General features: G+C 36.2%; 2 protein-coding genes across 7 annotated transcripts in view; both read left to right on the plus strand.

Annotated features, from left to right (window-relative positions):
• Nucleotides 1–13786, plus strand: part of LOC107672018 (SLIT-ROBO Rho GTPase-activating protein 3-like) — a 38332-nt gene extending 24546 nt beyond the window's left edge. For 4 of the 6 annotated variants that reach the window (XM_016465070.1, XM_016465071.1, XM_016465069.1 and 1 more), the window contains exons 14-24: nt 4125–4185; nt 4367–4444; nt 4807–4935; nt 5748–5853; nt 5952–6182; nt 7112–7167; nt 7396–7567; nt 8813–8908; nt 9005–9190; nt 10991–11072; nt 12359–13786. In XM_016465070.1, the coding sequence (XP_016320556.1) occupies nt 4125–4185; nt 4367–4444; nt 4807–4935; nt 5748–5853; nt 5952–6182; nt 7112–7167; nt 7396–7567; nt 8813–8908; nt 9005–9190; nt 10991–11072; nt 12359–12565 (1404 nt within the window). In that variant the 3' untranslated portion in view covers nt 12566–13786. Of the gene's footprint in view, nt 1–3884; nt 3913–4124; nt 4186–4366; nt 4445–4806; nt 4936–5747; nt 5854–5951; nt 6183–7111; nt 7168–7395; nt 7568–8812; nt 8909–9004; nt 9191–10990; nt 11073–12358 lie in introns of all 6 variants that reach the window. The other 2 variants (XM_016465073.1, XM_016465072.1) reach the window with 2 other exon arrangements.
• A 422-nt stretch (nt 13787–14208) lies between these two features.
• LOC107671977 (caveolin-2-like) lies at nt 14209–16749 on the plus strand. Its single transcript, XM_016464995.1, has 4 exons — nt 14209–14454; nt 15569–15748; nt 15844–16031; nt 16118–16749. The coding sequence occupies exons 2-4, from the start codon at nt 15575–15577 to the stop codon at nt 16266–16268; spliced, it is 513 nt and encodes a 170-aa protein (XP_016320481.1). The 5' UTR covers nt 14209–14454; nt 15569–15574; the 3' UTR covers nt 16269–16749.
• Nucleotides 16750–17408: the final 659 nt, after the last annotated feature.

Here is a 17408-nt window from a genome sequence, read left to right on the forward strand (position 1 = left end):
ATATATATACACATATGCATGTGTAAATATTAATATAAATAAATTAGCTAATAAATAAATAAAATAATTAAATATATATGTATATATGTGTGTATATGTTTATATACATATTCATGTATATGTATATGTATATGTCAATTGTATAGAATTATAATGTAATATATAATAATTACATATAAAATACATGCACGTATATTAATTTTATATAAGGTAGTCTATTAAATATTTTGATATGAATATTATACCATAAGTAGTTTGAGAGTATAAGTGCATCTTTATCAGTTTACTTCTTAATTACATCTTACATAATCGTGATGAGAGTGGGTTGTTGCTCTTGTGCTCTTTTGTCACTTTTTCTGTTTCTGTGTGATTGGTGGAGCTCCCTGTATTTGATTTTAAAATTACACTTGTGGCTTCTAGAGAAGCATATGGGATTTTATTAGCCACATATGATGCCTCCTTTGATTAACTCTCATTTGCTCTGCTGACAAAGTGTTTTACCAACTAAGAATAAGACTCCGAGCACTTTCAAGATGTGGCTCTCTGATAGCGCTGGGGAACTCCAGACTTCACACTTTCGATTTTTTTGAGTGTATACCCTAGCTGTTAAAGCATAGAGGTCATAACAGCTTGTGCATAATACCCACTAAATTCTGCACCATCGAAGAGGTGTCACTCTTGCTGTCTTGCTTATCTGCACTTGATGTCCTTGGCTCATTAGCAGAGTCCTTCGAAAACCACCAACAATCCACCCTGCTGAGAAGACCAGCTTAGACCAGCATGCACTTGGGTAGTTGACCAGTAATGTGCACAAACCATTTTTAACAAGAAACTTTTAAATAAAAATAAGTTAATAATAAGTTAAGAAATACGTAAAATATAAATGTGTAAGGAACAAATTACACTACCAGTTGAGTTTGGAATAATTCAGATTTTTAAAAGTGTTTTTAAAGTCTCTTATGCTCACCAAGGCTGCATGTATTTGGTCAAAAATACAGTAAAAACAGTAATATTGTTTCAAAATAACTGTTCAAAGAATGGTTTTGCTGTTTTCATATGTTGTAAAATATAAGTTTTTAAAGGGGTCATATGATGCGATTTCAATTTTTCCTTTCTCTTCCCGCCGGAAGCTCCTTCGTCGAATCCGCTGGCTGTGCCGTTCTCAAGCCCGCCCGCCACCGCTCACTCAAGCCGGCCTCCGCTCACTCTAGCCCACCGTGTGTTTCGTTGTGAAAGCAAAACTACTTTGTTTGGCCTTCCAAAAGAGGACACGTCTAGAAATCAGTGGTTAAGTTGTATTTACAACACTGTTCCACGTCACATGCTTGAGGTATTCGGCCAATCACAACGAACTGGATCGTTGGCCAATCACAACGCACTGGGTAGCTGGCCAATCACAGCACACCTTGCTTTTCAGACCGATGAGCTTTGTAAAAATTTACGCATTTCAGAAAGGCGGGGCATAGAGGAGAAACAATAATGTACAATATGTGGAAAATAATGTTTTTTGAACCTTAAACCGCATAAACACATTTCATTACACCAAATACACAAAATAATGTTCTTTTTAGCAACATCATATGACCCCTTTAATGTGATGGCAAGTTTAATTTTCAGCATCATTACTCCAGTCTTCATTGTGACATGATCCTTCACAAATCATTCTAAAATGCTTATTTGCTGCTCAGTTATTATTAATAATTATTAGTTAATTAAGTTTTTGCTGCTTAATAATTTAATTTTTTTCGGGATTCTTTGATTAATAGAAAGTTCAAAAGAACAGCATTCATTTGAAATAGATTGTAACATTATAAATGTCTGTTACTGTCACTGTTTATCAATTTAATGCATCCTTGCTGAATAATAATAATAATAATAACAACTCAACCACAGGAATAAATTGCATTCTAAAATATATTAAAAGAGAAAATGGTTATTGTAATTTGTAATAATATTTCACAATACTACTGTTTTTGATCAAACAAATGCAGCCTCGGTGAGCATGAGATACCTCTTTTTAAAACGTTTAAAAAATTCAAATTATTCCAAACTTTTTACCAATAAACATTTTAAACATTTTTATGTACGTTTTTCGCCATTTTAAATCAACATTTCGTTTTTTTGCAGTTCACTTAAGTAGTCCTGCAGTGTGACAAGTGAATTTAAAAAGCATCTAAAAACATTCAAAATCAATATAGCATGTCACTCTCAAGTCACTGTTGTCGATGCTTGAACTTTCATGTCAACTTTCCATTTCAATGCTAGTCAAGGCTGATTAAGGTTGGCTTTGAGTATAGCAAACATTGAAGGTCAAATAGGTCAACCAGCATGGTCTTTCTGGTGAAGCTGGTCAGCGGTGGTAATCTTACTGGTTAAGCTATTTAGGAAGCCTATTGGGGATGCCAGCATCCACCAGACAGCATATGCTGGTGAGCAGTCATGCTAGTGGTTTCAGCAGGGTGCTCTCTATTCTCTGAGATTCCCACCGTGTCTCTCTCTGTTCCTCTCTATTCCTGGGAGCTCAGGCCTGTAGAGCACTGCTCTGCCATCTGGCTCTCTGCACCTGGAGAAACGACTTCCTTCTCCTCTCGTCCACTCACTTCCATTCTCTCACACTTTTATTCTATTGTAGTGGAGTGTCTAACAGTGTCTTCTACATCCTGCATTAGCAATGGCTGGTGTATCTCTTCATCTTAAGTGGACAGTAAATCTATGAGATGTGCACTCTCGTTACACCGCTAATAATTGGATAATGCAGTCAGGGCCACAGAACTGCTTTGCCAACAACACTTTTTTTTGTCTCGATTGGTTGATCAGTGGGTGCAGCCCAGTAAAATGGACATTTTTCTGGCTAAGTGAATTGAATTCTGATTTAGAAACATGGTTGGCATTGAGCTAACATGTTGTTTCTGACACTAAAAGATCCTAAATTTTGTAACAAGCATAGTTTTGTGTCCTATATTTTTGGTGTTTGGGTGAGATATGTTCAAGAAATTGTTCCTTTAAAAAACAAATAAATACAAAGTGAAGTGCTTTTTGGGGAGGGACTTTCTTATTCTAGAGAGAATTTGATTGGACAAAAATCTGTGTAGTGCAGGATGAGTCATCAGTCTTTTTCCTGTAAGAAAAAGGATAACAATTTAAATGTACACAACCTTCAAAAGTTTGGGGTTGGCAAGATACAGTAATAAGATTAATAAAGAAACAGTAATATTGTAAAATATTATTACAATACTATTACTCCAGTCTTCAGTGTTATATGACCCTTCAGAAATTATTCTAATATGCTGATTTGTTCACAAACATTTTTATTATTCTCAGTGTTGAAAGCAGTTGTGCGGTTTTATTTATTTATTTATTTATTTTTTTGTAAATGAGATAAACAGCATTTGAAATAATAAAAGAATTTATAATGTTACAAAGCATTTACTTTTGATCAATTTAATGCATCTATGCATAATAAAACTTTTTTTGCTTTAATAAAACTTTCTGATCCCAAACTTTTGACGAATAGTTTATTTATCTGCTAAAAGTGTATTTTGTCAGTGTCCAAGTCAAGAGTACACTAGCATATAAATAAGAATACATGGAATAATCTAATTTTGATGTAATGCACTCTTTAAGCACATTATTCCCATCCAACCAGATCTAAATTAAAACAGAGCATCCCTGATATGTTGCTTTTCATCTAAACTCCTTGTTCTCTGCTTTTGTCTTTCTCTCTCACCCTGGTTTTTCTCCCCTTTTTCTGACTGCTTTTGCTTTTGTTTGCTATTCTCTCCCCATTTTTCATGTTACACTCCTTCTGGTCATGCCACACAATCTACTACTTTATACGTTCCTCCTGTCTCTTTCTTTCCTTGCTTGGCTGCCTGTGACTGTAGAAGGAGGAGACGGATGTCGAGGACTCAGGTACAGCTGTTTCCCCTGTCACGCATGCATCTGTGTGCATCTGTTTGTGTGGGTAAATGTATTTCTGTCCCTTCTGCACTCTTTGTCTCTATCTTTGTTCACTGTATTTCATATGTATCTTTGTTTTATTTCTTTCATGATCTCTATACAACTCCAGTCCTATTTAGATGTGCATCATTTTTTTTCCAATTTCCCTTCATTCTTTCTATCAGAGCTCTGGGCAACAGATCCCCCTGGTGGTGGAGAGCTGCATTCGCTTTATCAATCTGCACGGTAAAACTGTTCATTGTTATTGTTGGGCTCTGTCATTTTTCCTCATTAAAAAGGTTTTACACATAATGAAACAATACTTTTGTTAATGAAATACATTCACATATGATGAAGAAGTAGTATTAGTATAAAGGACTGAGTATTTATGTGTGTGTGAATATGAATGTGATGCTTTTTTAAACAGGTTTGCATCATGAAGGCATTTTTAGAGTTCCTGGATCACAGACTGAAGTCAATCATATCAGGGATGCCTTTGAAAGAGGTACAGTCATGTTCAAATTGATAAATACAGGTGTATTAACATAAATTTGTAGCAAGAAGTATACATTTGCAAATCATCAGTTTACATAAATATTTTTTAAATTGTAATAATATTTCACAACATTACTGGTTTACTGCAAATAAATATTACTGGTTTTATAAATGCAAATAAATGCAGCCTTGGTGAGCATAAGAGACTTCTTTTAAAAAAAGCTTAAAATATCTTACCAACCTCAACATTTTGAATAGTAGTATATATTATCATAGAATATTTCAAAATATTAATTGAATTTATAAACAAAAAGGGCCTTTTTTCTGTCTCTCTGACTCTTCTTGGGTTGTTGTTTTTGTTTTTTTTTGCAGGAGAGGACCCGCTCACTGACAGCGAGAGTGACATTGATTCAGTGGCAGGGGTTCTGAAGCTCTATTTCAGAGGTCTAGAGAAACCTCTGTTCCCTGAGGAGAGCTTTAGCCAGCTCATGGAGTGTGTCCGTAAGATGCCTTTCATGTGTTCTCTCTGCTTCTGTGTGATTATGTGCACTTTCAGGCACCCAAAACAGTATTTGGACATATAATTTGCATTAGGTAACAACATATCAAACCATAGTGGCATCTGCGAGCAACTAAGGCAAGAGCATTTCTCAGAATGTTACTTTTCTGTGGCATTTGCAGTGAATTTTAACCAAACAGTGACAAGGTAATACTGTTCAAAGTATGTCAAGAATTTTAAAAATAAATTTAATTATTACTTTTATTCCATAAGGACTCACAATGATCAAAAGTGACAATACAGACATTTAGAATTTTATATAAAAAAAAAAAATGTAGATCATTTTATATTCATTAAAAATCCTGAAAATAATTGTATGGTTTCTACAAAATATATATATTAAGCAGCACAGCTGTTTTCAACATTGATAATAATAATAAATGTTTCTTGAGCACCAAATCAGCATATTAGAATGATTTCTGAAGGATCATGTGACACTGAAGACTGGAGATTTCAGCTTTACCATCACAAGGAATAAATTACATTTTAAAATATATTAAAATGTAAAACAGCTTTTTCAAATCATGATCAAATTTCACAGTATTGCTGTTTTTACTGTATTTTTGATCAAATACATACAGCCATAGTGAGCATATGAGCCCTCTTTCAGAAACTTTAAAAAATCTTACTGACTTTAAACTTTTTAATTGTAATGTATATCACTTTAATATAGTTTAATTTAATAAGTTACTGTTTTTTAAAGTTTTGATTCCAGTATGTTGACTAAATTCTGTCAACTTTATATCCTTCTCAGAGATGGAAAACATGACAGAAAAAGTAGCGCAGATAAAGACCATAGTCTCGTCCTTCCCCAGACCCGTCGTCATAGTGATGCGGTATCTCTTCGCCTTCCTTCATCAGTGAGTCTCTTTTTTTTAAAGGCCTTTGTAATCGTTCTAAACCTGCTTAAGGTGGTCAGTGATACAGTTCGTAACCTGTTTTGTTGGCGTCTATTCAGTGTCTCTCAGTACAATGATGAGAACATGATGCAGCCGTATAACCTGGCCGTGTGCTTCGGGCCCAGTCTGCTCAGAGGGGTGGAGATGGGTGGTGATGAAGTGACACTGGCACCTCAGATCAATGACCTTGTTAAGACCATGATCATCCATCATGAGAGCATTTTCCCTGGGCCGTCCGAACTCCCGGGCCCCGTCTATGAGAAATGCATGACTCTAGAGCAGGAGTACTGGTGAGTCTTAAAGGGATAGTTAAGCCAAAAATATCAATTCTGTCATCATTTCCTCGGCCTCTTGTTGTTTCAAACTCCTTTGCTGTTATTTTTGGATGTCCTAAAAAGAAATCTTAATTTTCGAAGAATAGTTAAAGAAGTAGTTCACCCAAAAATGAAAATGTGCTAAAAACTTACTCACCTTTCAGGCCATCAAAAATAGTTTGTTTGTTTGTTTCTTCATGAGAACAGGTTTGGAGAAATTTAGCATTACATCACTTGCTCACTGGTCAATCCTCTGGAGTGAATGGGAGTCCAAACAGCTGATAAAAACATTACAAATAATCCACACTCCAGTCCATATGAATTAACATCTTTTGAAATGAAAAGCTGTGTGTTTTTTAATAAATCCATCATTAATGCATTTAACTTTAAACCATAGTTTCTGGCCAAACCACAAGTTCATAATCCATAATAACGCTTCCTCCAGTGAAGAAGTCCATCCCCTTTTGTCCTCTCACATCAAAATCCACTGATATATTTGTTTAGATTAGAACTGTTTTGGATGACTGGAGAAAGCAATGTTATGGATAGAGGACTAGTATTTTAGCCGGAAGCAACAGTTTGAAGTTAAAAACTCTTAATGATGGATTTGTTTATTACAAAAACATCTTTTCACTTCACAAGATGTTATTTGATAAACTGCAGTAATGTGGATTACTTGTGGGTTATTGTGACGTTTTTATCAGCTGTTTGGACTCTTATTCTGACGGCACCCATTCACTGCAGAGGATCCAGTAGTGAGCAAGTGATGTAATGCTAAATTTCTTTGATGAAGAAACAAACTCCTCTACATCTGGATTCAGCATTTTTTACCCAGCAAAATATTCCCTTGAGCAGTTCTTACCAGATTTTTTTTCCTTTCATGTAACTCCAACCTCTTTTTCCAGTGAACCCATCACAGAGGAGGGCGAGGGAGACGCTGAACATCTTCCCAGTGAAGATGGTAAAAAACACAACACATATATCATGCCAATATATTTTTTAAACCTTTCAAGTTGTAATTAATTGCTTATCTAAATGTGTCTATGTGTGTTCCATGCTGGGTTTTTGTGTCCTGTTGTTGCATTGTGGCCATTCCATGTTGGATTTTGGCATATGTGGCATTTTTGTTGCCAAAATGCTTTGTGTTGTGTTTGTATTTTGTGTTTGTGTGTGTGCATTGTATGGGCAGAATGGGAGGCTGTGGCCATGTTTGATTATGTTGCACGCTCTGCAGCCGAGCTGTCATTCAAGCAGGGTGACCACCTCCTACTACACAGCAAGGCCTCTGCTGATTGGTGGAGAGGGGAAGTAGGAGGAGTAAAAGGCCTGGTCCCCCATAAGTACATCAGTGTGGTAGAGGGGTGAGACATAAACTTCACTATAAACTTGATGAGGTTCCTTCAAACGTTTCATTAATGTTACTATTACAGTGGCTCTGTTTCAAAACCTAGTCAAGGTTTCAAAAAACATCCCGACTTAGAGGGATAGTTCACCCAAAAATGAAAATTCTGTCATTAATTACTCAACCCTCATGTCGTTCCAAACCCGTGAGACCTTCGTTCATCTTCAGAACACAAATTAAGGTATTTTTGATGAAATCCGAGAGCTTTCTGACCCTGCATAGACACCAATGCAACTGACACATTCAAGGGCCAGAAAGGTAGTAAGGAAGGACATTGTTAAAATATTCCATGTGTCATCAGTGGTTTATCATTAATGTTATGAAGCTACAAGAATACTTTTTGTGTGCAAAGAAAACAAAAATAACGACTTTGACACAGAAGAGAAGGAATTGTTAGTCTTCTCTGCGCGTTCACAAGAGTGCCAAAAGTCTTTCAAAAGAGTCTTTCGATTCTTTCGAAAAAGACGATTTTTTTTTTAAACCTTACCAACCCCAAACTTTTGAACTGTAGTGTAAGTATAGAAGTACATAGCACATACAAACACTGGGTGAAATAATCTATTACTCTGAATTATTTTTATCAATATTCTCTCAGTAATGAATCTTGCCTCTATAGGCAACTCATTAGGTTTTTGCAACAGAGCTAATTAGTATAATTTGCTAACCAAAACAACTGTGATGATTAATTATTTGTGCACTAATTCTGCTTTTATATTACCATGTGAAAACGTAACTGATTAGAAGCACAGTAAATCATTTAGTTCTGTCATGAATAGAGTTTTATTCAGAATAGATGCCATATTTAATCTGACACAGACACAAGCAAGTCTGTCAGGGACAGAAGTACAGTTCATAAAACATAATAAGCACCACAATTTTTAAATCCATTCTAACGTAAATTGTCACATTCAATTCACTGCAACCATTTACGTAAGAATGGATTTATGACTGATTTACACAGAAATTCTGCTTGTGCATTATTTATGAGACCCATTGAACGGACTGTAATTCTGTTCCTCAGCCCTGTTTTTTGTTTGCATCAAATTAGATATGGTGTCTAAGTCTAGCAAACCATTGCAGAGACATGTGACTAAGGAAAATCATAATAGATAAACATATTGCTTTACTTTTTAAACAATATCTTGGTAGCAATAACCTGACCACTAGCTTTGGCGACCTCATCTTGCTGTCTTCTCATCCTCAGGGCAGAGCGTAAAGAACGAGGGAAGAAGGAGGACAGCAGAGGGGGCAGCACAGGAAACCTATCAGACGAACAGCAGCTGCCTGAACACAGCACTCGGTATATTCACTGAGACCGCTGATAATAATGGACCTTGAATGTTCGTCACAGGCCCAGTGAGATCTTTACTGTACCGTGTTTGCTGTCATTCCCCAGTATGAGAGTGAACAGTGACAGCGCGTCTTTGCCTGGCCGGCAGAGGACAGGCAGCGGAGGCAGCAGTATGGGTGGAGGCAACAGTGGGAGTGGGAGTGGAAGCCCCATCCGGAAGATCCTGCAGGTGCCTGAGGGACGACTCCTCTTTCCTCCTCAGACAACTGCAGTTGCACGCCAATTCTCAGGGTAGGAGAACAGACGGTGTCGTTTTGATGGTACCAGCTGCTGAAGGTCTTGTGTATGAGTGTGTATGACCACCATTAAACCTCAATGAGCTTACAGAATTATTCTGGAGATGACAAAAACAGTGTTTATGCTAAATCAAAATTTCAACAAGATTTTTTTTTTTAAGCAAATAAATACTTTTATTTAGCAAGGATGCATTATATTGATCAAAAGTGTCAGTAAAATTAAAAGATGTCCGTTTTAAAATAAGTTTCAGTTCGTCAAATAATTCTGAATAATCCTTGTTTTTTAATCCTGAAAAAAAGTACCTGTAAAAATAAAACATTTTCAACATTGGCAATAATGATTAATGTTTCCTGGGCAATAAATCAGCATATTAGAATGATTTCTGAAGGATCATGTGACACTGAAGACTAGTGTAAGTAATTATTCTGAAAATTCAGCTTTGTCATCACACAAATAAATTTTAAAATATCTTAAAATAGAAAATAGTTATTTTAAATGATAAAAATTTAACACAATTTCTGTTTTTACTGTATTTTTAATCAGAAAGTTCAAAAAAGTCTGCATTCTAAAAAAATTCCCTTAAAGGGATAGTTCATCCAAAAATGAAAATTTTGTCATTAATTACTCATCCTCATGTCGTTCTAAACCCGTAAGACATTCATCTTCAGAACACAAATTAAGATATTTTTGATGAATTCTGAGAGCTCTCTGACCCTTTCATATACAGCAAGGATACTACCATGATCAAGGTTCAGAAACGTAGCAAGGACATCGTTAAAATAATCCATGTGACATCTGGGTTTCAACCGCAATTTTACGAAGCTATGAGAATACTTTTTGTGTGCAAAGAAAACAATAATAACGACTTTATTCAACAATTTGCCTCCTCCGCGTCACCCTATAGCACCATGTTAGTGAGTATCCACTGAACGTAAACAACGTATGCAGCACCACACGTAAACGTTGTTTTCATTCAAATCAAAGCGTAAACAATGTAAACAACGTATCCGCGTGGCACTGCTGACACAGAACAGCATACGTTGTTTACGTTCAGATACTGAATACTCAGATACTCTCCAAAATGGCGCCATGGTGACGAGGAGGAGACAAACTGTTGAATAAATTTGTTCTTTTTGTTTTCTTTGCACACAAAAAGTATTCTCGTAGCTTCGTAATATTACGGTTGAACCCCTGATGTCACATGGATTATTTTAACGATGTCCTTGCTACGTTTCTGGACCTTGATTGTGGTAGTACCCTTGCTGTCCATGGAGGGTCAGAGAGCTCTCGGAATTCATCAAAATTATTAGGGCTGCACGATAAATCGCATGCGATATTTAACGCGCATCTTGTCAGTAAAGCCGGTTCTTTAATCAGCGGTAAATATCGCATGCGATTTATCGTGCAGACCTAAAAATTATCTTAATTTGTGTTCCGAAGATGAACGAAGGTCTTACGGGTTTAGAACGACATGAGGGTGAGTAATTAATGACAGAATTTTAATTTTTGGGGGAACTATCTCTTTAAAGCACAGGATAAAAACTGTATCATAAATGTTTCAGCTATCTGCTTTCTTCAGTTTAATAGTTCACCGTTTCTTCATTTCTGTTTCTGAGAAACAGTGAATTGTTACACTAAAGAAGGCAGATAGCTGAAACAAGTAAGTGCAGCCTTGGTGAGCATAAACTTCTTTAAAGAAAATCTTACCGACCACAAACCTTTGAACTGTAGTGTATTGTTATAAGCAGTTGAACATTTTTATTCCCTTATTTGCCTGTCCTTCTTTCTCTTCAGTCATCAGGAGCGCAGACACACTTTAGACAGTCTGAGGCCAGTTGGAGGACCAGCAGACAGACAGACAGTACATATTGACAAGGTCTGATTCTTCTACTGATATTTCCACTGAAGGAATACTATGCTCAAAAATTTAAGTTCTGTATTCATTCACTGAGAATGAGGAGTCTTGAAGAACTCCATGTGCAGTGAAAACATACAAGTAAGCAAGGTCTGTCAAGCTAGAAAAATAACAAAAAGAACCATACAATAACCGTAAAGCCCCAGAAAAATAGGCCCTATGACTCATGGTCTATATTCATGTGTTAATTTGCCATATGATAGCTTTATGAGATGAACAGAATTTAAATCATTATTCATTGACAATCTTGCCATCTTATTGTAGCTTTCAAATTTCATTTGTATATGTAAAATTTAGCACATCAGTCATCAAACCTGAACTGGCCATGCCATATTTGAATACATACCAGGGTTTTCACACTTATGGAAATTCTGGCTATATTAGGAAATTGCTAAATTGTTTTTCCCAGGCTTGGGAGAGTCATGGAGATGTAATTAAAATCTTAACAGTTATGGTAATTTATATAATGAATCTAAATTGTTCTGTATGAAGGCTTAAAAATCTGAATTATCTACTGAACCATATTCAAATCTCTTTTTTGTCTCTTTGGCCATATTTCAGCACTCATAAGTACAATCATTTAAATGAATCAACTCCTCAACGACTCCTTAAATGAGAGACTGGGACCCACTGGGGGCCTCAACGCAATTCCTCAGGGGCCGCAAGATGGCTTAAAAATATTTAAAATAAGACTAAATATGCATTAAAAGCTAAAAATCTAGATATTAACTAACATCATATTCTTTTATTTTATTTTAAAATAAAAAGGGGTATAAATGTGATTTCTATATCTGGGAAAGTCATTGAACTTAATAAAATATTAAGAAGTCATGGGAATTTCTATGATGAATATACATAGTTATAGTTATGTCTCTAGAATATTTTATTTTGTCTTTTATTTTATAACTCTAAAATATTTTATCAGGTAGAAATTGCTATTTGTTAAACTGTAAAAATACCCCATGAACTACTGTAAAATTCAGTTTTTAAAATGTCTGGAATTACTGAATTTAATAATTATTGTTTTATACATTTTTATTTAATATATTTAATGTATTTCCACTTTGTAAACAAAAAACAAGCAGCTTTGTCATTACAGTAGAAATACCAAAAATATCTTACCTACATGCCTACATGGGAGGAATATTATCTTAGACAATAAATGTAAGTTTCAATCCATGAGCTAGCACTTGTAAACCCTAACGGATATCCTTATGTAATAATGACCGTTTCTCTCTTTCTCATAGGAGGTCAGTCGGCAGATGAACTCCGTGTTTAAGGAGCTGTTGTCCCGTCAGCCTCCTCTAGAAGCCTCGGGTTCGAACCCTCCTCCGTCCTCTCCTCCCGCATCTGTCCCTTCAGTACCCTCCGCTGCTGCTCGACCTCCAGTGAAGAAGGGAGGCTTCGGCCTGCGCAGCAGAGGTCTCTTCAAACCCCAAGACCAACAGGACTGAGGGAGAGGAAGGGATGATAGATGAGTGAATCTGAGTATGGGTGTTGTGGGGGAACAGCAAACTCATCACAGATATGAATCTATTTTTCCAGAAATACAATATATGGTACTCTTTATGCCTTATTGTATTCAAAATATTTCAGTTGACAGTGACTGAATATGGTTTTGTTTCACGTGAGACCAAGTCATTGATCCTATTATTGGTTGTATTTGTGTTTTAGCTTTGACAACAGTTAATCTGGTCCTCATTCAAGAATCTCCCTCTTCCTAACTAATCATTCATCGCAGTGATGTCCAATGTGTCTGACGTTTTTGACTGTAGTGTAGACTGTGTTCATTTGGAGAAACATAAGTATCTGCTGATGAAGTATTCATGGAGTACCAGAAAACAAGTGTTGAGTCCCTCAAAGCACATAGATTCAGATGGACAAGTGAATTGTGGGAATGACGTCCATGACAGACAGAGTCCACATTGTTATTTTAGATATAGACGTGTCACCCTGAATGTAGGAAGAGATTTTTGAAGGCCAACGTTACCCTCAGATGTTTGCCAACCAAGATTCTACTTCATTGTGTTTAGTTTTTCTTTTTCAATGCTTTTTGTTGCATAGCTCAAATAGTTCAAGGTACGACTACGACATGATGAATATTAAAATGCTCCAGTTTTTCTTTTTTAGAAGACTCATTTAGGGTTTTTTGTATCATTTGCTATTTCATTTTTTTTTTTTTACATTTAATCGCATTGCTATTTTTACAATTATTTGAATTACAATGTATTAGTCTTTAAAAAGCATTCTATCATAAAGGAACCAGCACACATGCATGCAAACACACTGACGTGGATAGTCTCGTGTGGGAACAGGTGGAGCGGCCAAAATAAGCGCAGCTCTGTAGCCGCTTTTACCCCTACGGCTCCATTTTCTCTCTGTCACATACAAAAACTGGAAAGACAACTGTGAAGACAAGTGCCACTCAGAGCAGCTCAGGAACTGTCCAACAGAGAAGCCAGAGAACTGACTGGAGAAAAGATCAAACTGTGAAATAGCACATGTAGTCGCAGGAAGAGCAATGGCACTCACTTTCTCTTTGCTGCACATTAGTTCCCCTGGTCACTGATCTCCCTCAACGTTCAGCCCATCACCCATGCATTCCCTTTAGCAGTGTGTGTCTCTGGTAGATCATGTCATCATTGATGTGTGGATTACAATAATATCAAAATAAATTATATAGATTCTAAAATACCTTTGGCTTGCCGCGTGTTTCATCATGCATAATAATTACTCTTGAAATGCTAGTTGGGTCGTGTAACCAGTGTTCTATTCCATACAGTGACGGGTTCTTCTCACCACTCAGATGAGCAAGTATCATTACAGTATGATTTATTACCTAACAATAACAACACTGTGTAATACAATGTATAACACAATGACAGACATTTTAAAGTGAATATTTTTTAAGCCCACTGTATGTTTTCTAAAAAACTATAAATTATTGTTTTAAATATGAGATGATATGTGAGGAAACTGGCCACGTGTGAGGAGGGTTAGCCTGTCCTGTAACCTGATCAGTGGTGCCCTCCATTCCTCTCCCCAAAATAACTCTATACTCAGCCTGCTAATTCTTCACTGGGTACAGACACTTCTACACACTAGACTATGGCAAAGAACACAAGGCAGAAAGAGTGAGGTCACACCTCCACACTGAAAGACGGTCCCCTCCTGTAATAGTTTGATACAGGCCACATATTCATCTGTTAGATGTGGACAACGAGAAAATGTATGGAGATTATCAGTGTCTGTCAGATAGATCAAAACTGTTGCTTTTGCTGAATTTGCTTTATTGACCTGGACAGAATTACAGTTTATTTTTGGACCAGGACTGTTGAACAGGGTAAGTGATAAATATTCATAATTGCTTAAATTATTTTGCATAGCATTCATGGGTAATTCTTAATTAAATAATATAAACATATAATAATAATAATCATGTTTATTTATTATTAAAAATTAAATGCAGTCTTTCTGGGTTTTTTTTTTTTATTGTTTTAATAACAAAATACTTTTAGGTTAATTTTTTTAACAAATTGATATGAAATGATGGTTACATTTACATCCATACTGTACTGATGAGTTCATTTCATCACTTCTCAGTAGACATGTAGTATTACAATATGATGTGCTATAATGAGTGAATAATAATAGTAAGCAGGAGTTGCCAGGGTGTGTCTTGTCTGATTTGAGTTTATATTTGTCACATGTGCTTGTAGTTCAGTGGGGCTGGGACCCAATAGGAGGCCTCAGCAGCACACTTCCAAAGCCGGGGATGCAAGATGGCTCAAAATAATTGAAAATAAGACAAAACAAGGTTAAAAATCAGCAAGAACAGCTAAAATAGCAAGACATATACTGAAATAATTTATCTCATTGAAATCTGTTCCCTGCCATTTTTACTTAAAAACCAGGTTCTCGCTATCTTAGAGTTTCGATTTATAGGCCTGGAAAGTAAAGGAATTAATAAATTCTTAAGTCATTTTTTTTTTAATAATGAATCTATATAAAGCCCAATCATATAAAATTTTATTGCATGGTTAGATATTGCTATTTAATAACAATGTATTTACAAACTAGAAAAGTCATGTAAATTGGTAATAAAAAGTGTAAACCATGAACAATATTCCGTTATTGGAATATAAAATTGAATTATTTATTTAATTTTAGTTATATTGCCACTCGAAGTTTCTGTAAATAAAACTTTTCAAAATGAGCATCTGTCATTGTAACAGAAGTATCAGAAATATCTTGTGGGTATCTTGCAAATATCCAGCAGTCAGAAATGTTGAGAACCACTGCTGTAGTTTCTCTACTGGAACTAAACCATTTAACCCACAGTTATGCTAAAAACCTAACCTATTCAATAAAAAAAAATACTCTATAGGCGACTGTACTGTTTGGTTCTGCACTGATGCGTATAAGAAATTGCACAAAGAGTGTGATCTGCTTTGCAGTCAAATATGATGCCAGACGAGTATTTGGTGGAGTGTAATATTGATGATGATGACGAAGAATATGATGATGATGTGAAGAAGATCCACCCGTCTCCGCCTCCTCCCCCACAGTTCTCCTCCACATCGTCCCTCACTCAGGGTGAGATCAGGGATCCCTGTGGCCTCAACAAACACTTGAAGGTGAGCACAACTGTCTCTTCTTGTGGGAGGTTATAAGTGAAAAAAACATGACCATCAATAAAGTGCCACCAACTTTCTCTTGATTGTGACACTAGATAGAGTTCAGCGACGTTTTGGCAGAGCCCGTCTCCACACACAGCTACGACCGCGTGTGGGTGTACAGCAGCATCGGCTTCGAGTCCGCGCGGCTCTGGGGTTACCGCTGCCTCACAGCGCTGTGTGTGCTTCCGCTCTCATGTCTCTGTGGGGGTCTCTTTGCCCTACTGGCCTGTATGCACATCTGGTACGCTCATTTTGGCGATTATTTATGAAATCTGTTACATCAATGCAATAAAACGTTTTAATGAAAAGTACTGTCTCTTGCCATAGGTGTGTGATGCCCTGTATTCAGGTGTTTCATAGCTGCCTGCCCTGTGTGAGGTCACTGTGGATGAGTGTGGTTAACATCTTCATCGCTCCGTTCTGCACATCTGTGGCTCGCTGTTGCAGTGGTATATATGTGGTGTTCTCCAAAGAGTGACGAAACACAAGGAGGAATCGGAAGAAGCTTGTCAAACTGCTTTTCTCTCAATTACAAAACATTAATCAATGGAATACCTGAATGGATTTTTTTGCTATTTAAAGCTGTGTTTAAATAACCATGAGACATTCAAAGAAGAGGATTACATGTTATTAAATAGATTTTTACATGTTATTAAATAGATAATTAATAATTTGTAACAAATTCTGCATGGGTTTGTCATATGTACGAAGCTACAATAAGCCTATAGTCTAGTTTTTTTTTCATTCAATTTGTTAATATTTATTTCTCTCTCTCTCTCTGATATTTGATATAATGAACAACTGTCATGTATGTCTGTTTTGAAGGTTGCCACGTCATACATGTAGGCTATTTTATTAAAACAACCACTTAGCCTGCATCTTGAACATACAAGCCGCATGCTCTCTCATTTACTCCAGTCTTCAGTGTCACATGTTACTTCAGAAATCACTCTAATATGCTGATTTGGTGCTCAAGAAACATGTCTTAAATATTATTAGTTGTGCTGCTTAATATTTTTGTGGATTCTGTGACATTTTCTTTTCAGGATTCTTTAATAGAAAGTTGTTTTTTTTATGTAAAAGTCTTTACTGTCACTTTTGGTTAATTGAATGCGTCCTTGCTGAATAAAAGTATTTATTAAAAAAAATTTAACAAATAAACCTTTATGGAACAGTCAATTTTTGTATCCATTGCAATAAATCCATTCCTTTCAAAAGGATGCACAGTATCATGAAAACTCAAGTGTTAAGATGTTATCAGTTTGATCAATATATATATACCAATATTTACACTTTTCTACTTAATTAAAGGGGTCATATGATATGATTTCAATTTTTCCTTTCTCTTTGAAGAGTTACAAACTCTTGGTGCATAAAGAAGATCTGTAAAGTTGCAAAGACTAAAGTCTCAAATCCAACCACGCCTACCTAAAACGGCTCGTTCTAACACGCCCCCACATGTCTACGTCACTATGTGGGAAGATTTGCATAACGCCGCCCAAATGTTCACGCAAAGAAAGAAGGCGTAACTTTTATTCTCGCTGTAGTATTGTTGCTGCCGCCATGTCGTGAAGACGCTGTGTGCTTCGTTGTGAAAGCGAAACTACTTTGTTTGGCC

This window comes from Sinocyclocheilus anshuiensis, unplaced genomic scaffold (assembly GCF_001515605.1).
Source record: "Sinocyclocheilus anshuiensis isolate Anshui unplaced genomic scaffold, SAMN03320099.WGS_v1.1 scaffold1053, whole genome shotgun sequence".
NCBI lineage: Eukaryota > Metazoa > Chordata > Actinopteri > Cypriniformes > Cyprinidae > Sinocyclocheilus > Sinocyclocheilus anshuiensis.

Excerpts from the sequence above, each read along its gene's own strand:
- LOC107671977 (XM_016464995.1), top strand. The coding sequence starts at position 15,575 with ATGATGCCAGACGAGTATTTGGTGGAGTGTAATATTGATGATGATGAC. Across the intron at positions 15,749-15,843 it reads GCCTCAACAAACACTTGAAG|ATAGAGTTCAGCGACGTTTT; the intron begins GTGAGCACAACT and ends TTGTGACACTAG. Across the intron at positions 16,032-16,117 it reads CTGGCCTGTATGCACATCTG|GTGTGTGATGCCCTGTATTC; the intron begins GTACGCTCATTT and ends CTCTTGCCATAG.